The sequence below is a fragment of the Pelobates fuscus genome, chromosome 3 (assembly GCF_036172605.1).
Source record: "Pelobates fuscus isolate aPelFus1 chromosome 3, aPelFus1.pri, whole genome shotgun sequence".
NCBI lineage: Eukaryota > Metazoa > Chordata > Amphibia > Anura > Pelobatidae > Pelobates > Pelobates fuscus.
The window spans coordinates 16616747-16638798 of NC_086319.1; the positions used below are offsets into that span (position 1 = coordinate 16616747).

At 42.9% G+C, this 22052-nt stretch overlaps 1 protein-coding gene across 10 annotated transcripts in view; it reads right to left on the bottom strand.

Moving 5' to 3' along the window:
- The window catches only part of BICD1 (BICD cargo adaptor 1), a 193648-nt gene that overhangs the window by 72260 nt on the left and 99336 nt on the right, over window positions 1-22052 (bottom strand). For all 10 annotated transcript variants that reach the window (XM_063446766.1, XM_063446765.1, XM_063446768.1 and 7 more), the window contains exon 5: window positions 2082-3164. In XM_063446766.1, the coding sequence (XP_063302836.1) occupies window positions 2082-3164 (1083 nt within the window). The remainder of the gene's footprint in view (window positions 1-2081; window positions 3165-22052) is intronic.

Below are 22052 nucleotides of genomic sequence, written 5' to 3' on the forward strand. Positions count from 1 at the left end.
AGCATTACTTCATGAGAACATTACTCCGTGAGAGCATTACTCCATGAGATCATTACTCCATGAGAACATTACTCCATGAGAGCATTACTCAATGAGAACATTACTCCATGGGAACATTACTCCATGAGAGCATTACTCCATGAGAACATTACTCCATGAGAGCATTACTCAATGAGAACATTACTCCATGGGAACATTATTCCATTAGAGCATTACTCCATGAGGGCATTACTCAATGAGAGTATTATTCCATGGGAGTATTACTCAATGAGAGCATTATTTCATGAGAGCATTACTCCATAAGAACATTACTCCGTGAGAGCATTACTCCATGAGAGCATTACTCCATGAGAACATTACTCCATAACATCATTACTCCATGAGAGCATTACTCCATGAGAACATTACTCCATGAGAGCATTACTCCATGGGAACATTACTCCATGAGAGCATTACTCAATGAGAACATTACTCCATTAGAGCATTACTTTTTGAGAGCATTTCTCAATGAGAGCATTACTCAATGAGAACATAACTCCATGAAAGCATTACTTTTTGAGAGCATTTCTCAATGAGAGTATTACTCAATGAGAGCATTAGTCCATGAGAGCATTATTCCATTAGAGTATTATTCCATGAGAACATTACTCAATGAAAACATTACTCCATGACAGCATTATTGCATGCATTATTCAATGAGAGCATTATTCTATGAGAGCATTACTGAATGAGAGCATTATTCCATTAGAGCATTACTCCAGGAGAGCATTATTCCATGAGAGTATTATTTCATTAGAACATTACTCAATGAGAGCATTACTTCGTTAGAACATTACTCCATTAGAGCATTACTCAATGAGAGCATTATTCCATGAGAGCATTACTCCAGGAGAGCATTATTCCATGAGAGCATTACTCCAGGAGAGCATTATTCCATGAGAGTATTATTCCATGAGAACATTACTCAATGAGAACATTACTTTGTTAGAACATTACTCCATGAGAGCATTACTCCATGGGAACATTACTCAATGAGAACATTACTCCGTTAGAACAATACTCCATGACAGGATTATTCCATGAGAGCATTACTCAATGAGAACATTACTCCGTTAGAACAATACTCCATGACAGGATTATTCCATGAGATCATTACTCAATGAGACCATTATTCCATGAGAACATTACTCCATGAGAACATTACTCCATGAGAACATTACTCCATGAGAGCATTATTTTTACAAAATAAGATCCACAATGCTAAGTTTTTAGGAGCACTAAATGACATTTTACACAGACAACAGATTGAATTATGCAATAAAGAAACAAGTATGTCCAATATCTATAATCTTTCATTTAACACCTCCAATATGAGCGATCCGAGAAACAATATAAAATGATGATACCAATAAAGGTCTAAATAGACAACATTGATGGAGCTATCTGCCAAACAGTACCCTAATATGGTATCCTTAAATAGGGCAATCCCACATAAGGGTACCAGATAGGGAGCTATCTACTAAACAGGGCACTAAGTTGGTATGTTTAAAAAGGGAAATTCCACATAAAAGCCCTTAATTAGGTACAACTTAGGTACAGCTGAAAGGGTAAAAATAGGAAAAAAAGCCCCTTTCTTAAATTTGCCCTTTCAGGTGCTTAGTAGCTATGTCCCTAATGTGGCATCGTTAATTATCAAAATCACACATAAGAATAGGATACCAAATTAGGGAGCCATCTACTACACAGTTGAAAGAGTCAAACAAAAAAAAGCCCTTTTTCTTAAGCGTGCACTTTCAGTTGCTTAGTAGATAAGTCCCGAATTTGCTGTCTTTATGAAAATGAATGGATCAGAAAAATTTCATTTTGATTAGTTCTGAATTAATTTGTTTTTATTTCAATTTTGATTCTGCTGAATTCGGAATTCGAGAGCTCTTGAAATCCAAAATGTCGGCAGAATGCAGGCAAAACTCGATTCAGAATGAAACTCAAATGCACATGTCCACTCATTTGATAAGACATAATTGTAAAATGCTATACGGTGTACACATTTACTTTCCTCCTGTTATGTTGTTTAACTCTACCTGTTTGTTGGCTTTTAAAACAGCTCTAAGGGTGGCAATCTGTTCCCGTTTGGTACTCAGTAGAGACTTCAGCTTGAGAATCTCCTCCAATAAGGCTTCCTTGTCTTTATCAATCATAGGCACCAGCTCTCTGGCTGCAGCTCGTTGGCGTGACAGCTGCAAGGACCTGTCCACCGCCTTCTGCAAGTGTTTGATTTGATCCCTGATTATGGCATTGAGGTTGTAAATGTTCATTGGTTCTTTACGGATGTCACTGGAGTCTGACACTGGGGAGGATGGAGGGGCTGTGATAACAGGGGATACAGTAGCAGACTGTAGAGGAGTTGGCTCTTTGCTTGACTCTGTACTTTCTTTTGCAACTGGCTCACATGGACTCCTTAGCTCTACAGGAGAAGCTATACCCCTCCTTGCCAGCCTTGGTGATAAAAGCCCTCTGGGGTCATCAGGACCCTTCAAGCTTCCACTCCGAGTCACTTTGCTTTGTCTATAGTAGTCCAACATTACCCTATTTGGGGTTTCATTGTTGCACAAGCAAACATGATGATATAACTGAGCCAATTCTTCACTGAATGTAACCAGCTCATCCTGAGCAGTATTAAGCGTATTATGGGTTTCATTTGCTATCGCGGTCATTATATGAAGTTCCTTTTCCAACAGGATGAGCTTCTCACTGCTCTCTTTGCTGGCTCTTTCTAGACCCATCACCTGTTCATCGTACGTCTGTATCCTTGAGTCCAGTTTGGTCTTTTCCTCAGTATAGTTCTCTATATGTTTATTATATTTTTCTTTTAAGGCTTTGAGTTCAGCTTTGAGATCAATGACCTCTGTAACAGCTACTTTGTATTTACATTCTAGAATCTCCAGGCCATTGATGTCAACCTCATAGTCATGGGTCTCCTCACTAGAGACCTTAGCCTTGTCAGATTGCAGTTCTTTGCTACTATGTAGCCTCCTCATTGCATTCACGTGTTCTGTGAGTCTATGGACACGCTCATGTTGCTCCGTTAAGGCTCCTTTAGTATGTTCTAGTTGAGTCTGTGACTCTTGAAGATTAGTCAGCAGTATAGATTTTTCTCGTTCCACCTAAAAGACAACCAAACAGCAGTTAGAATGCAAGAACGTTAGTTGGACAAAGTTTCAAGAATCAACAATTCCTTACCACACAACTCGGTGCTGAAGTACTTTGATGCTTTTATAACTTTGATACATTGTTTTATTATTAATATGTAAAATAGCACATTTGACAATGTTATTAAAATTTAAGAAACTTGCATATCTTGTTTTTTAAAAGTACAAGTCCTTTGCTTTAGAGGAAGTAGGTGATGAGACTAGAGTAGAGTCAAAGATAAACAAATAAGGAGATTATGTCAAAGAATTGGAATACTCCTCAAAAACACATATAGAGAAGTTCTAAAGAAAACAGGCATGCAACTTGTTTATTGGGTATTGGTTTAGTGTGTTTTCTGTGGATATTGTGAGTTGGGTACAGGATTTTCTTTTTACATTTATTTTTTGGGGGTATATACAATCTTGATTTTAAATAGCTGCAGATTTAGTATTTGCAGCTACTGCAAGCCCTTTGATTTGTTATGTGTTCCTTATGTATTGTGGTTAACATTTTTGGGAATGTGTCCTACTGGAACTACCCCGCAGTGGAATGTATCTTCTAATGCATCTGAAGTAAAAAAAAAAAAAAAATTACAAATAAAACAATTCTAAAAAAAAAACAGAATTAAAACAATTGTAAAAAAACTAAATAAAAACACCCAAATAATCTGGTATGCGACTTATATTCAGCAGGAGATTTAAAAAAAAAACCTCTCACTTAAAAAATAAATATATTCATATTTAATGTTAAAGTGTTCCCTGCTTAGAATACATGCCACTCTAACATAAAAAATGCCTAACATAAAAAAAAAATGCTTGTAAATTTCTAAACTATCTAACAATCTTAGGACCAATCCAATGGTTCTCAGAAAAGGAGCTACTGAGCATGTGCAGCAATTGTTGCAGCTAGCTAATCCGATGTTCCTTATATGGAAGCACTGAATCCACACAGAATGTGAAAGATTTCAATTAATTATATTCTTCACACGGAAGTGCCTATAGCGACTGTCTGAATGACTGATTGTCTGATTGACAGCCACTAGAGACAATCTAACAAATATATACATAGCATTCTCTCAAAAACAGCAATGTTTCTTAGCCTGTATTCACCAAAACTACTACATTAAGCTGTACAGCAGGAAAATGGCATAAGAATAAATTAATAACTTTTTTCGTCTATTGAAATTACTGACTTATTGGAATAAAAACTGATATAAACTAAGCATGGCTCACAATATTACCATGCACTTTGGGACATTTCTAAATGTGCGCCTTTGTGGACTGAGAATTTACTCTACAACTCTGCTGTCACTTACACTTAAAAATACATATGAAATAAATGTGACAATAGCCTTAGGGATTTAAATATTTACTCTAGAAATTCATTATATTTCAAGATGTGAGATATATGTGGGAACCTGCAAGTTGTTTGTTGAAGATATTAAATGTAACTTTGTAAAAACAACTTAAAATGTGAAAATGTGAAAGGCATATTAAAGAGACCAGTTTGAAGTTTTCAGATGATGACGGGCTTGACTCTACCCCTGAAATTTGAGTTTTGCCCCTTGGCTTTTTTGGGCTCTGTCCACTTAACCTCATGTAGTTAACACCTGTCCCAACTTGATGTCATGACTTGTTTAACATTATGAACCAACTGGACCTCTGATAATGTTAATGAATAGCTGCCTAAGAAGACAGAATTATGTAAAGGTCTGTCTATTAGTGTGTCCAGGATCTGACGGCCAAAGGCAAAGCCAGTACGTGTTGTCAGAAATCCTGTTAGAGTGGACTATGCATGTCTGGGGGCTCTGTGTCAGCAAAATAAGGTATTTTTCAATAATGCCTCAAAATCCCGATATGTTTTATTGCCCTATCTCCAAAGAGCATCTTCAACAAGGAGAGGAAAATTCAGAACTAATCATGCTAGACACAAGTTCTTTATAAAACTCTTAATCACTAGTCCCTATTATGCTCATATTTTATTTTTATCGTTGGAAAAAAACCTGTGGGGACACAACCCCATCTGCCCCTATAAACTAGTCTTCAGTGAAAGGGACTCTTTCATGCATTAAATAAAGTGTTTGATTAAATTCCCCCCATGTTTTCATCCATCAATTGTTGTAGCCAATCTAGAAGAAAGTGTGTAGACAGGAAATTAACTTGAAATGAATCCAGTTTTATCTAAAGTTTAGAATCCTTGCTGGCATAGCTGTTGTCATACTGAGCAATACTCTGTGACTGTGTACAGTTATTAGGTTTTCTCTTCCTGCCTTCTTTTGTACTTATTCCCCTTTCCCCCTGTAGACATCTTCCTTTCCCTGCCACCATTGATATCTCCTTATAAATATCTTCTTCATAACCTTCTGCAATTTGATGGCTCCCAATCCACCATTACTTACAAGTGTCAGCCTTGTTCAACATCATCTCCCAGAGCCCACAGTCACTTATGTTTTCTCTGTGAACTTTAAAATGTACCTGACATTATAGATACGACTTATTTAAATTAAAGAACAGGTAAGCCCTTCTACAGGAATGGAGTGTCCCTCCATTCCAATATGCCTCCCGCTTGCGATAGGCATATTAAAATGGAGGGACACTGAAGCTCGGGCAATGAATTCTTTGTATTGGCATCATGGTGGAGGTGCAAGGTGATCGGGGAAGTCTTCTCAAGCAGGACCAATCATGTCAGGAAAATGCAGGAGTTTGGGAGTGAGTGTTACTAAGCAGCCATAAATCTACGAACATGGTGAATCTCTGCTGGAGGTAAGTAGCTATCATGTATTTTTCTCTGCAGATGTTATAGAATTTAATTAATTTGCTGAGTTGATCTGAAATGAATCCTTAAATTCCTGAATTGTTGCAGTCTAATGCACATGATTTATCTGTGCGCTCTCCGATCTGCAAGACACAGTCCCTTTAACCAAGACTTGATCTTCTGTGACATTAATAATAACGATTATGATTAATAATGCCAATAGTTAAAGGTCATTAATTACCTCAGAAACTGTGAAATTCATTTTACGAACAGAGACGTCAAATCAATAAACTGTGAGCTGATTTACAACACAGATAATAAGTAGCGACTGCCTGGTATCTATCCACAGTGACCACGCAAAGGTTTAATCAGGGGCCGGCTGTTATCCAATTTTTATTGTTCAATCAAGCTTCCTTTTTATGTTGAAATTAACTTTATGGTAGACGAGCATCAATATATTATATGATGTATTATATTATATGAATCTTTATTTCTGTTATATAGTATGGCCATACATTACCACAACATGTAACAAGCAGCTATCTTCTATGTGATGCTGGAACAGACACACTGCCTGGAGCCTTCCTTTGCTAGTGCCGCTTTTGTGGGTCTATGCTTTTTGACCTTCAACTAAACTGAAGAAAATGTATAAACAGATAAATTAATGTTTATTTTACTTTCAGAGATCTCTCCAAACTGTGAAATCGTGACTGTAGTATCGTTCCTTGAAGACACCCTGCCATTTCCAGTACTGATACTTGGCTTAAAGTTGGAGCTTTCTTCTCATAGCTCATCTTCATCATTACGAGCTATACAATGCCAACATATACTGTAGCAATGTGCAATGGGTGGATGAGACAAAGTAAATCCAAAGACAAATCTGACAAAAAAAATGTCAACTGCTGATAAAATAATAATAATAGTAAATAATATAATAGTAAATAATAATAATAATAGAATAAATTATGTTCTGTGAGGGGCTTTCATCTGTGTCATAGCAGCTGTGGTGTTGGTCGATGTGATATAAGTTATTATTCTGAGTTAGGGCAGTGTGTAGTGCAATGTCAGTCTCACATTTTGAAGGATTTATGACTAATTTTCCTTCTTTATGGGATCAGGCAAGGATATCTGTAATGGATACACAGCTGAGCAATGCTAATGAATTAATAATAAAAAATAATATTAACGCAAATTCTGTATACTTACAAATCAATACATCCCCAAATGTATCCAGTTACAGCATTCTCAGATTTCATCGAACTTGCCACAATTTGGATCATGTTACGCTTGGCTTCCAAACTTTTCGTTCAGCAAGCAATATGTCATTTTAAATATACGTTTACATAACGGCTTAAAACATGCCTTTTTAAAGATAATGTATTTTTCAGGGTTTTTGAAAAAAAATATTATAATGTATCCAATGTATCTGACTTTATGTTACTCTGTTTGCAGTGAGTGCAATGTTAGTCATCACTAAGGTCAAGAAGTGATTACTTAGCTTTACTGAGCTTCTTTAAGAACACCAAGGCCCAGTCAGACAACAGTCCTGCTTCTTAAATCACAACTTAATATGAGTCATTGATCTATCTCAGGCTCACTTCAATCATAATAAGTAGTTACACAAGAGGCAACACAATGCCACCAGGCAGAGATGTTCATACAAGCAGCAAGGCTAGAATACTGCACACACACACACATATATATATATATATATATATATTGATGCAGGAATAAAGACCTCAGGCTCAAGCTACGGATGACTGGATGACCAGTCTGTTTTTACTATCATGTTATGCTTTGAACTTTTAGTCTAGTTTCAGTGTCTGACAAGAAAGCATAATTTCTTTACTTGTGACATTCTGTGGTTTCTGAGGAGACGATTGCAGCTTTACCCTCAGCCCCCCTTCTTATGTCCTAACTAACTTTATGTTTTTTTATATACAACCGTTGAAATATGCTTAGTTCTGTAAATTCCTTTTATGGTACAAAAAAACATCCTGTTTTTGTTGCGCAAGTCACAAAGTACTACATAATCTTGTAAGCTATCCCAATAAAGAGGAAGTAATCTTCGAATCACAATTGTCTTGTGTGTCTGATTGCTTCACCGAGCACGCTCGAACTAACAATTTGGATTTCCTTGAACATGTCTCTGGGTTACTTTTTATCAGACACCCATGATTGGTTAATGTTGCTATTGATTTATACTCTCCTAGTCAACTGTGCCTTATATTTTCATACTACGTATTAAACTTTAAGAACTTTAGGAATGCTAATGATCTTACAGTTGTGCTCAAACGTTTGCTTACCCTTGGAGAATTGGTAATATATGAGCCATTTTCAAAGAAAACATGAGTGAGCAATAAGTGATCGAACAGTGCTGACTGGCATTCTCAAGGCTTTGGATATCTTTTTATATCCTTTCCCATCTTTATAAAGTTCCATTAACTTGTTACACAGGTCTTGACAGTTTTTTTTTTGCTCCCAATGGCTCAGTGTGACGAACGCTCCTTACCCTGGATGTGTGGAAGCTAGCCTCCTGCCCACCGACTATGGGCCATATACTTTAACACTTTGCCTTCTATTTACAAGACATTTCCCTGGTTTATTTTTAGGGTTCCTATATGTGTGGAATGTATGTTTAATAGTTTTCTGTTTTATGATCTATAACTCTAGTGCCTGGGGGATAATTGCGTTAAGCAAATGTCTCTTTTGGATTCATATTGAAACACAAGGGTTTCTTTTTGGTTCTTCTTGAAAGTTAATGATCATTACCATTTCAAAGGACTTCCTATACAGAGCCCAGACTTCCTGTACAGAGCCCAGACTTCCAAGCCACTTATGTGTGACTTCTGACACCTTACAGAATAGCTCTGTTGGGGGTCCCTACTTCAAAGAAGAACTTAAGCTTTAAGCTCTGGCCTTCCATGCAATCAACTAACCCCTTTTGAAATATAAAAATGTGTTTGTGGGAGGTTTGGAACTATTGTAGATTTTTCTGTACCATAGGGATAATTAAATTAAAGAGGTTTCCTCATGCAATTATCTCTCAGACACAGAGGATCTTGGGATTGAAACTCCTGTAATGTTGTATGAGAGACTTCTTGTAGGGGTCTGTGCATAAAAGCCACGTGTAACCAAATAAACACAATATTCCTGTTGTACCCTTCATCAAGTCTTAGCTGATGTTAGCGTAACCAAGGGCTCTGATCACTGTTTCACTTGGGATTTGGGAGACTTACAATGGATACACTCAGCCTGAGTATAGGGGATCCGTTAAACTCAGTATCTAGCCTGCTCAGCGCATCTACGGTAGAGCTAACAAACTCATTGACTATTTATACACAGACACTAATTGCAATTTAAAAAGCCACAGGTGTGGGAAATTAACCTTTAATTGCCATTTGGCCGGTGTGTGTTACCTTGTGTGTTGGTAACAAGGCCAAACATTCAATGGTATGTACACTTTTGACCAGGGCTATTTGGGTGATTTCAGTTATCATTATGATTTAAAAAGGAGTCAAATAACTATGTGATACTAAATGGCTTCATATGATCACTGTCCCTCAATAAAATTGTCCCTCTATAAAATATTTTTTTTGCATGAAGGGACTCTAAAATAGAACATCTAGCTGTTAACTTTCTGCAGATATTGACCTACCCAAATGTTCTATATGGTAAGTAGGATGATATTTGTAGACATATGTAGTTTATATTCTTTTGAGTATAACCCCAGTTAACAAGCCCAGTTAAATCACTCTGTTTATGCAGGCTTTGTCACACCATCCCGACTTTGACTCACACAGCCTCACTTCACACCTGAAAAACAGTCATTCTCTTAGCTTCCACACCTGCAGACTACAGCTAATGGATGAACTACCAGTTACAGACAATCCAGGCATTGCTTTTTTAACTGCACCTACATCTGCTGTCAATCAATCCCCAAAAAGAGAAAAACTCTTTTACCCAATAATTTTCTCCTTCAGCTGTATGTGAAATCTCCTTTCTTCAAATCTCACTGAATCCTAAATGGTCATGAATTGTAAGGGGCTTAGGTCTATCAAATTCAACCTACCACACATCTGTTTCAGTGGTTGATCCAAAAGAAAGTGAAAACTCCAATTTAAACCAATATCCATTTATGTCACAAACAGGGTAAAATACTTATTGATTTAAAAATGGCAATTATATATATTATTGGATTAATCTGCTATTTCTCCAAAAAATATCTAGACCTTTTTAAAATATCTACAGTATCTGATAAAAATGTAACAGTAACTCGAAAAGCTGGTTGCAATGGTTCTCTGTATCACTTCAAAGCAAGTTATATGACCACACTGGCAACCACACAAACAACATTGCATTGCTATCTGTGAATACTCGGAAAAGTCTGTGTTTAGGTGAAGTTTAAAATTACGATTATGAAGGATAGGAGCCCATGTCCCTCCATCTTGTCCCACACCACCAGTTTCAATAGGTTTTTAAGGTTAAAAAGTTATTGTGTAGCAGATCTCGAATAAGGCACGTAGCCTAATAAATGTTTTATCAAGAATGTGTGGGTTGCAGGATGTGCACAGAACCTGAGGACCCTGCTAAGGAATAACGCTCGGAGGTCACATGACTGATTGATCACAGGCATACTATATGAAACTAGTTAGAAATGCTTCTGCCATTATACCTTCTTTGTCTAAACTGTATAAATACCCTTGCTCTCCCAATAAAGGATCAGAAGTTTGATTATATGACTGGTGTCTGTGCGATTGTTCTCCGAGCTCATACCTTTATTTCAATTAGTAAACCTCGAATTATACAAGAGATCAGGAGGTCCCTGACACTATGCAAGGATATTATTCACACCGTTTCAAAATGATGCCCTCATAAATTTTGTATAAACCTGATAAGAGGTTAAATAAGGTAATAGCCTAAGCAGAAATCCTTCTAGCACACTGGAATGAAGGTATAGACCACAGAAAGCATAGTCTATATTTATATCTGAGGCAGTCCATTATGCACAAGAGAAAATCAATAACGCCAAGTTTAAAGCATCGATCAGACAAAACAAACCGTAACTCCCTTATTTTTCTGCACACCTCATCACGAAAAATATGAAGTCACAATCGATTTTTTTCAAGTTTTACAGGAAATGGAACATACTGTCTGAATGTTTAGAAAAACAATCTACAAATAACCCTGTGTCTGGAGCCTTGCGGCCGCATGATATACCAATGGATACCAACACTCCTAAGTTCTAATGATAAGCCAGTTAGAATTCAGGTTGGTATTAAATGCACAATGATGTTCAGAAATGAAAAAACATATTATTTAGTACTTTAGTTTATTTTTTAGCAATATGCTTTTCAAGTGAAAACGTCTACAATTAACAAACACTCTATCAGTGAAATAAAAGCCACTTAAAATAATGGAAGAGGTGAGCCTATTCTTGATGTGTGTAGCACATGATACTCACTTATAATCAATTGCAATAATCAGTATCAAGTCCCAAACTGCCTCTGGAAGCAACATAAGCTCAAGAAATTATTTATGTTTTTTTGTTTTTTTCGTAAATGAGTTGATTGGCTGAGCAGATGCATACAATCACCATGAGCAATGACAGACAGAGCTGTTCGACTCTGGAGAAAAGACTATGTAATCTCTGTGGTGTTGTGCAGAGAGGCACTGAGGCTAGTGGTGTTGTGCAGAGAGGCACTGAGGCTAGTGGTGTTGTGAAGAGAGGCACTGAGGCTAGTGGTGTTGTGAAGAGAGGCACTGAGGCTAGTGGTGTTGTGAAGAGAGGCATTGAGGCTAGTGGTGTTGTGCAGAGAGGCACTGAGGCTAGTGGTGTTGTGCAGAGAGGCTTGGTGAGGCCTAATAGAAAGCAGTTGTTGGTGGGGGATTCCATCATAAGAGGTGTGGAGATGGACAATGGTGGTCTTGTGAGGTGTCTTCCCGGAGCTACTGCTCACAGAGACAGGAGACGTATCGGTAATATTGTTAAGCAAGCAAAGCAGGAAGGGGAATTGGATGTACTTGTCCATTTAGGGACAAATGACTTGGCTTGCAATGAGGTTTCAGAGGTTAAGGAAGTTTTTAGTGTTTTTGCCAATGATATACGGCAGGTTGCTTCCACATTGTCATTCTCTGAAGTCCTGCCTGTGCATAACACTCAGAATGACAGGCGGATGCGTATTAGGGACTTTAACTTGTGGCTTGGTGAATGGTGTCGGGAGCAAGGATTTGGCTTTATTGCTCATGGTAGCTCTGTTTGGAATGGAAATAAACTGTACAAAAAAGATGGTTTGCATCTTTCTCAAAAGGGAACAAATGTTCTCAGTGAGCAGTTCAGAGGTTTTGCTAGGATGTATTTAAACTAGGGGGGGGGGGGCAAAAGGGTGATAAAACATCAATCCAATTGTCCCCCAAAACAAGGACAGAAGGTGCCTGTAGCAAGTGTGTTAAAAAATGATAAGCTTAGAGTCATGTCTACAAATGCTCGCAGTTTAGGGAATAAGATCCATGAACTTGTGGCAATAATGGCAACTGATAGTGTAGATTTAGTCGCTGTTACTGAGACATGGTATAATGAGAAAAATGACTGGGACATAGCAATACCAGGGTACTCTTTATATAGAAAAGACAGGGAAGGCAAGAAAGGGGGAGGGGTGGCCCTGTATGTAAAGAATAGCATAAAATCTAGCCTAATAAAGGTTAGTGAGGCGAACATAGAGTCAGTTTGGGCTACGTTAGAATTTGGTAATCACACAGTAACTCGTGTAGGTGTGATTTATAGGCCCCCAGGACAAATTGAAGAGTTAGATAATCTACTAGTTGAAGAAATAGCTAAAATGACAATGAAGGGGGAAGTTATCATCATGGGTGACTTTAATCTTCCTGATATAAATTGGAAAACAAAAATAGCTACTTGTGCCAGGAGCACACATATTCTAAACTCCCTACTGGGATTGTCTCTAAAACAAGTCGTTGAGGAGCCAACTCGTAAAGAGGCCATACTAGATTTAGTGTTAACAAATGGAGATTTGGTATCAGATATTACTGTAGGTGAAAGTTTAGGATCCAGTGATCATCAGTCAGTGTGGTTTAATATAAGAACAGTGACTGAGTCACACCACACAAAAACAAAAGTTTTAGACTTTAGAAAAACAGACTTTTCAAAAATTAGAATATGTGTAAAGGAGTCATTATCAGACTGGAGCAATTTAAATGGAGTCCAAAATAAATGGGATTATTTAAAAGTTGCACTACTGAAGGCAACAGAAAATTGCATTAGGCTTGTCAGTAAAAGCAAAAAATTCAAGAAACCACTGTGGTACTCCACAGATGTAGCCAAAATAGTAAAAAACAAAAAGTTAGCATTTAGTAATTATAAAAAAAACCAGAGTGAGGAAGACAGAATGACCTATAAGATTAGGCAGAAAGAGGCTAAGCAAGTTATAAGAGCTTCCAAATCACACACAGAAGAGAAAATAGCACAGTCAGTAAAAAAGGGGGACAAAACCTTTTTTAGATACATAAATGAGAAAAGAAAAGTAAAACAAGGATTAGTTAGATTAAAAACAAAAGAAGGGGGGGGCGGAGCTTAACCGCCGACGAAGATGGCCGCGTTGTAGGAGAGCTCCGTGGCGGCAATACAATTATCAACGCACATTAGGGGCAATACCGCACAAAGACACCCGAAAACTGACCTCCGCGACCCCGACCCACAACGGAACGCGTTAAGATGGGAGGGGGACGAAAATCCAGAACCGGAGCAGCCGTAGCGCCAATCTTCAAAGTCAGGTCAGACAAAGAGTTGCCAGACACACACAGCCTGCAGGCCTCAGATTCAGATTCTGACACCAGCGTCACTAGCCGCAAAAGGGAGCCCTCGCCCCTTACAAGGAAAGACCTAAAAGACTTACTATCTGACATGAAATCACTAGTGGCAGATGAGCTGACAAAACACCTAGCCCCACTCAAAGAGGGCCTGACTGACTTAACGAAACGCACTCACACCCTGGAAAACAAAATGGCCGACGTTACCGCCATCACCTCCAGCCATGAGGCCACACTCAAGGAAGTGCAGGGACAAATAGCAAACCTAGAGGACCTACAAGAAGACCTGAACAACAGATCCAGGCGGAATAACATCCGCATAAGAGGTCTGCCGGAATCCTCCGCACCAGAAGCCCTCAACGCCATGCTTCATGAGGCCTTCAGCAGCTTGCTGCCAGACGCTCCACCGTCAGATCTTCTCCTCGACAGAGCGCACAGGGCCCTCCGCCCGCCCTCCGCAACTGCCTCACAACCACGGGACATCATAGTCCGCTGCCACTACTTCCACATTAAGGAAGCAATAATGCGCGCAACTAGAGAGACCCCACTTCAAATAGAGGGCCATGCGGTACAATTATACCAGGACCTAGCGCCTACAACCCTCCGCAAACGCAGAGAGCTGAAACCTCTAACCCAAGCACTACAAGCAAGAAGAATTCGCTATTCCTGGGGCCATCCGTTTAAACTCATGGTGCGACACGACAACCGCACATACACGCTGTATAGGCCATCAGAAGCCCAGGAATTTGCCGAACAACTAGGCCTCCAGGACCTTGCCCGAGACATAACCGCAAACTCGCAACAACCTGCAGCCCAACACCGAACATGGGACCAACAGCCGCAAAGGGAGCGCGACAGAAGACAGCGCCCCAGGCAGCCCCCAGCCTAAACCCACACACCGGCACGGCTGCCGCGCCTCGACCGAATCCACAACGACCCTAATTACAGCTACTTCACACGGACCCTTCCCGCCACACTAGACCCAGCTGCATGTACAGAAGAACCCTGATTGGTACCCGCATTGAAACCAACCTAGAGACCTGACCGCAAACCCCGGGGCCCGGCGCGAGACCCTGGCTGTCGCGCTCGCCCCGCCACCGCACGAACACTTCAGCGCTCTTGAGACCCCCCCTGGGAACTCTGCACTCCGGCACCGATCCCCGCGTTGGCGGCGCTGGGCCTCCCCGGATTGGCACGCCTCTGCCCGCGGCCCTAGGAGACCCCAGCGGGGCCACACAACACCTCGAGGAATACAGCATAGCACCCCAGGACGTATATGCCTAAGGCCCCACTCAGCTATTGATCGACCTAAAGTACACCCCAACACCCAGAGGCTGGACACCGACCCATGAGACCAACACGATCTCCAAGAACTTTACGAACTCTGGGAATACCGTAAGAACACTATGGGGACACTCTCTGTTTTATGCCCAGGGCTGGGGTGGGGGTATGGTTTCATGGGGACAGCCGCTGTCCTACACCTGGGGCTGGGGGTGGAGGCCCTGGGGCCCTGGTGGTCTTCCCCCCCCCCCCTTTTTTGGGGGCGGGGGGGGGCGGCGGACTGCGACGGCCCGGGCACGGGGTGGACGCGGCGCCTCCGGCGCGACCAACAAAACTCTGGGAACCCTGAGAATACCGTAGGGGCTCTATGGGGACAATCTCTGCTTTATGTTTTATGTATGATGCTGGAGTGGGGGACACGGTCTCTGGAGAAAGCTTCTGTTTTATACTTGAGATGGGTGGAGGGAGGTCCCGGTTCCCTGGTGGTCTTCCCCCCCCCCCCCCATGGGACGGGGGGGCGGCGGACTACGACGGTCCCGGCTGGGGCGGGCACTGCATCACACGGGTTACACCTGATTCGGCCTCAGAGAAGGATACCTCTGGGCTCTGGCGGCCCTCCCCTCCCCCCCTCCCCCCCGGGGGCGGGGGGGGCGGCAGGCCGCGACGGTCCGGAGATCGGGTGCCGCACCACGGTGCCACTTTGTCAGGGACGGGGACGGGAGAGGACACGGCCTGGGTCTTGGCGGCCTTTCCCCTCCCCCCGCCTTCGGGACGGGGGAGGCGGGGGGCCGCGACGGCCCTGAGCCTCAAGGATATGAGATACTCAGGCAGCAATGGGGGCCCTGGGCGACCTCAGGGCTCCACTGGCCTCCACCCTAGGGGGGCCCGGGGGGACGTGACCCCTAAACCACGACGTATTACCCACACAGAAGAGACCTAAGCCGTAACACACCAAACAACCCAATGTCGCATCGAGGCGCGGCAAGAAGTACACACTGCTGTAAATAGTTCCAAAAGTTACTCTCCAGGTTCCATTACACCAGGTTTTGCACTATTACCAGACTGCCCACTTACAATCGCAAATTGTTTGCCGCCCACTCCTAGACAGACGACCTCTTCCCCCCACACGACCTGATTTGTGTCGACGGTCTCTGACCACTCCAACCAGAGAGACCCCAGACACCACAGACCACCCTTGCTGGCAACCGAGATAAGACCAGCACTTATACCCCCTCCGTATACCTCACCCGTCCCGCCATACCCTCCTCCCCCTGCTGCCCTCCTGGGAATACCCAGACCCCGATACCCAATCTCTAGATCTTCCCACACCACACAGACACACCCCAGCACCTGACCAACTCAACCCCGGCCATGACACTCAAGCTACACTGTGTTTCCATCAACGCAAAAGGCCTTAACAACCCCAAAAAACGTCACGCCCTACTACGATGGGCCCACAGCCAAAAAGCAGACATTCTCTTAGTTCAGGAAACCCACTTCACCCCTCACAAACACTTCCCACTCCGGAACAAACACTACAACCGCAGCTTCCATGCCAACTCACCAGAAGCCAAAACTAAAGGAGTAGCCGTCATACTTAAAACAACCTGCCCTCTGACCGACGTCCAAGCCTTCCCGGACAAGCAAGGTAGATACCTCACGCTCACGGGCAAAATAGGACCCTCAACCTACTCTATCACCTCCTTATACGCCCCCACAACCCCAGACCCAGCTTTCTGGCAAACATTCTCGGCCCACCTAACAACGCTCAAGGCAACCTTCACCATTGTAGGGGGCGACTGCAACGCCACACACCACCCAACCCTGGACCGCACATCCAAATCTCAAGGAGACCCACGACCCTCACACAACGACGCCCCTTTCTCTCAATTCCTTCACACACATAACCTCCTGGATATATGGAGAGCCCAGCACCCCTCCACTCGAGATTATACGTTCTACTCCCATCCCCACAACACCTACTCCCGTATCGACTACTTCCTCATTTCCCCAAACATCACATCCAGAATCACACACACCTCCATAGGCCATATAACATGGTCGGACCATGCCGACATCTCCCTCACCCTCTCAATTCCCAACATGACACGTCCGTGGACATGGAAGCTCAACTCACAGCTCCTACAAGACAAGCTCGTAACCATGTCCCTGGCAGAAAACATAAAAGAATACTTCACCTTGAATGACCCTTCTGTGTCCTCCCCAATCACCCTTTGGGCGGCCCACAAACCGGTCATAAGAGGCAAATTAATAGCCATTGCAACGACACGCAAAAAACAACACAACAGACAACTCATGGACACCATCTCCGAAATAGGCCGTCTAGAAACTCTACACAAACAAAACCCAACTCCCTCTCTTTTTGACCAGCTCTCAGCAGCCAGGACCCTGCTCAAACGCCTCTCACTCTCAGCCACAGCTAAAGCACTCACATGGACCAAACAAAAATACTACGAGAAGGGTAACAAAGCAGACTCGATGCTAGCAAAACGCCTCAAGCACCTAACGGACTCGAAACGAATCTCCAAGATTCGTACAGCAGACGGCACACTGAGTAGAGACCCCCACACAATCGGGAAGACATTCCAAGACTACTTTACGTCCCTCTACAACCACACCCCGAACCCCCGAACCGACCTCACCCAAACCTTAACAGACAACTTCCTCAAAACACTCTCCCTCCCCTCCCTCACAGACACAGCTAGAACGATAATCTCCGCAGACATCACCCCAGAAGAACTGCAAGCAGCTATAAAAACCTTAAAACCCAATAAAAGCCCTGGCCCTGACGGCCTGACAGCCATCTACTACAAAACATTTGGAGACATACTCACCCCACGACTATGCAAAGTATTTAACGAAATGCTCAAAGGCACCCCACTACCCCCCGACATGACGCGAGCGAACATTACTCTCCTACCCAAACCCGGTAAGACCCACGAAGACCCAGGCCACTTCCGCCCCATCTCACTCCTGAACATAGACTTAAAACTCCTGACCAAAGTGATGACGACAAGAATCAACCCCCTCTTACCAAAACTTATCAACCCAGACCAAGTAGGTTTTATCCCTCAAAGACAAGCACAAGACAATACCAGACGAGCTATAGACCTCATCTGGTATGCCAATCATAAACGCCTCCCCACCACGATACTCTCCCTAGACGCCGAGAAGGCCTTCGACCGCCTTCTCTGGCCATACCTCTTTACAGTACTCCACAAATTCGGATTCCCACAAGAATTCACCCTTTTTCTAAAAGCAATGTACCACACACCGACCGCACACCTCCTAATCCCCAACATCACCCCACCTTCCTTCCCCATACTGAATGGAACCCGTCAAGGTTGCCCCCTGTCCCCTTTACTATTCGCCATCTCCCTTGAACCCCTGCTGGAGACCATACGTAATGACCCACACATAGAAGGGCTCCGGATCAGGGACGAAACATTCACAATCGCAGCATACGCAGACGACATCCTCCTTACCCTGACTAACCCCGTCCCGACCCTAACCACCCTCCTAACAACCCTACAAAGCTACTCAAAAATCTCCGGATATCAACTCAACGCCACTAAATCAGACCTTATGCCGCTTAACCTCTCGGAATCAACTATCCACATCCTGAAACGGGACTTCCCCTTCAGACTATGCCCATCAGCGATCACCTATCTAGGGGTCCAAATCACCAACGACACCTCTACCCTATACACAGCCAACTACCCCCCACTATTCCAAAAAGCATTCCTAAATCTGGAACGCTGGAAACCGATGACCATATCTTGGCTAGGGAGAATAGCATCGGTTAAAATGAACCTCCTACCCAAATTCCTCTATGCCTTCCAAGCACTACCCATCCCCTGTAAAAAAACAGACCTCAAACAACTGCAAACTGCCATAGACCGATTCATCTGGAACGGGAAAAAACCCCGAGTCCGTAGATCCACACTATACGTACCCAAACCCTCCGGAGGGCTAGGCCTCCCCAACCTTACACTCTACCTCCATGCGGCTCACCTCACCCAAATTCAACACTGGCACCTTCCCCCCTCACACAAACGTTGGGTAGACTTAGAACATCTCATCTTTGGTAAAGAACACCCCTCCCAATACATGTGGCTCCAAAAAAAATACAGATCGCTGCCACCCCCCACCTCCCCAACAATCACCCACTCCCTAGACCTCTGGGACCACCTAAGCGACAAATTCGAGCTGTCCACGGGCCTATCACCTCTCACCCCAATCCTCCGCAACAGAATGTTTCCACCAGGCCTCACTCCACAAGACTACGCCCACTTCGAAGACCGCGACATAGTTCGACTAGGACACCTTTACCCCAATGGAAAGCCCCTGCAATACACCGACATCCCCAACCCCGAAACCCTAACCACATACGACTACTTCCGCTACCTCCAACTTCGAAGCTTCGCAGCAACAGACACAGTCCGCTTAGCAGCAACCTCATCCCTGACCAGTTTTGAAAGGGACACCCTCCACTCACCATTCAGAAAGAGCCAAATATCAACCATATACCAGACTCTAACCACACACCATACACAGGTATCCCTCCCATACATCACGGCCTGGGAGAAAGACCTGGGACCCCCCGAAGACCCCTCAGATTGGGCTGACATCTGGGCATCTACCAAATCCATTTCAATATGCGTCACCCATCAAGAGCAGGCATACAAAATGCTCTTCAGATGGTACCTCACTCCCTACCGCCTAAAAGCCATGAAACAGTGCCCCACCAACCTCTGCTGGAAATTATGTGGCGAAACAGGCACTTTCCTCCACTGCTGGTGGACGTGCCCTAAACTTACCCCCTTATGGCTAACGATAACGGCCCTCCTATCCAGACTACTGGACAAGCCAGTACCCCTCGACCCATGGGCTCTTCTACTCTCCAAACCGCTGGATAGCTTCACCCGCAATGAAAATAAACTCATAGCAAGAGTGACCCTTGCCACACGCAGAGCAATTGCAGAACACTGGTCCACATCACGTATACCCACCCACCCTCAAATATACGCAAAAATCACAGATAGTATAGATATGGACAGAATGACAGCACAGATACACGACACCCCTAAATCATTCCACAAAGTTTGGGACCCATGGCTAGAAGGCCACAGTAACCCTCCATGGTGATCTACCAGATCACACAACCAACACCACCAACATAGAACGAATGCGAAGACACACACCTAACCAGCCAACCCCACACCACTCCCACCCACCCTGGGCTCGGGGGGAGTACCCAGGAGGGCAGCAGCCTCTAACCCCTCTCTTCACAACCCTCTCCCCACCCTTAACAACCCACCTACCCAACACTCCCCCTCCCCACAGCACCCAACCCACCTACCAGGCCATGCCGCCATCGCCACAGTCACTAAACGACCCAAAGGCCGTAATTCCCAAGACAAATGTTCCCCCTTCCCCCAACAATAGAACGACCGTCATCAAAATACCTGACCCAACAAGCCTACAATCTAACTTGTCTCTATTAACTGGCAAACTTCGGGACCGTTACCTGGTCAGAAACATCATAACCGACCTAAACCTCCGCAACAACAGCTGACCAAAGAGAACATGACCCGTAAGGTCATACACACGAACCTCCCAACTCTCAAGTCCCCAAGGAAATATAATGTATGAGATACCAAACACAATGCCAGAGTTATGTGTAAATAAACATGTGTCGTATCATTGTTACCCCCTGACTAACCAACCTCTTTTTTTCTGTAAAACGTTCATCAACCTTTGTTTATGAAGAATGAAAAATGAAAAATAAAGAATCTTTAAAAAAAAAAACAAAAGAAGGAAGGTATGTAGATGAGGATAAAGGTCTAGCTGACTGCCTCAATGAATATTTTTGTTCGGTATTTACAGATGAAAATGAAGGAAAGGGACCTCAGTTAAGAAAAAGGATAAATGAGTCATTTATTACATGTGAGTTTACAGAGGAAGAGGTTCTATTTCAACTGTCAAAAGTAAAGACAAATAAGTCAATGGGACCTGATGGAATACACCCAAAGCTATTAAAAGAGCTTAGTGGTGTACTAGCAAAACCATTAACAGATTTATTTAACCAATCATTGATAACAGGAGTAGTCCCAGAAGATTGGAAGTTAGCGAATGTTGTGCCCATTCACAAGAAAGGTAATAGGGAGGAGTCGGGCAACTATAGGCCAGTAAGCCTAACTTCAGTAGTGGGGAAAGTGATGGAAACCATGTTAAAGGATAGGATTGTTGAACATCTAAAAACACACGGATTTCAAGATCAGAGACAACATGGGTTTACTTCAGGGAGATCATGCCAAACTAATCTTATTGATTTTTTTGATTGGGTAACTAAAATTATAGATCAGGGTGGTGCAGTAGACATTGCTTACCTCGATTTCAGTAAGGCTTTTGACACTGTTGCACATAGAAGGCTTATCAACAAACTACAATCTTTGAGTTTGGATTCCAATATTGTTGAATGGGTAAGGCAGTGGCTGAGTGACAGGCAACAGAGGGTTGTAGTCAATGGAGTATATTCGAAGCTTGGGCTTGTCACCAGTGGGGTACCTCAGGGATCTGTACTTGGACCCATTCTCTTTAATATTTTTATTAGTGATATTGCAGAAGGTCTTGATGGTAAGGTGTGTCTTTTTGCGGATGATACTAAGATATGTAACAGGGTTGATGTTCCAGGAGGGATAAGCCAAATGGAAAATGATTTAGGTAGACTAGAAAAATGGTCAGAGTTGTGGCAACTGACATTTAATGTGGATAAGTGCAAGATAATGCATCTTGGACGTAAAAACCCAAGGGCAGAGTACAGAATATTTGATAGAGTCCTAACCTCAACATCTGAGGAAAGGGATTTAGGGGTGATTATTTCTGATGACTTAAAGGTAGGCAGACAATGTAATAGAGCAGCAGGAAATGCTAGCAGAATGCTTGGTTGTATAGGGAGAGGTATTAGCAGTAGAAAG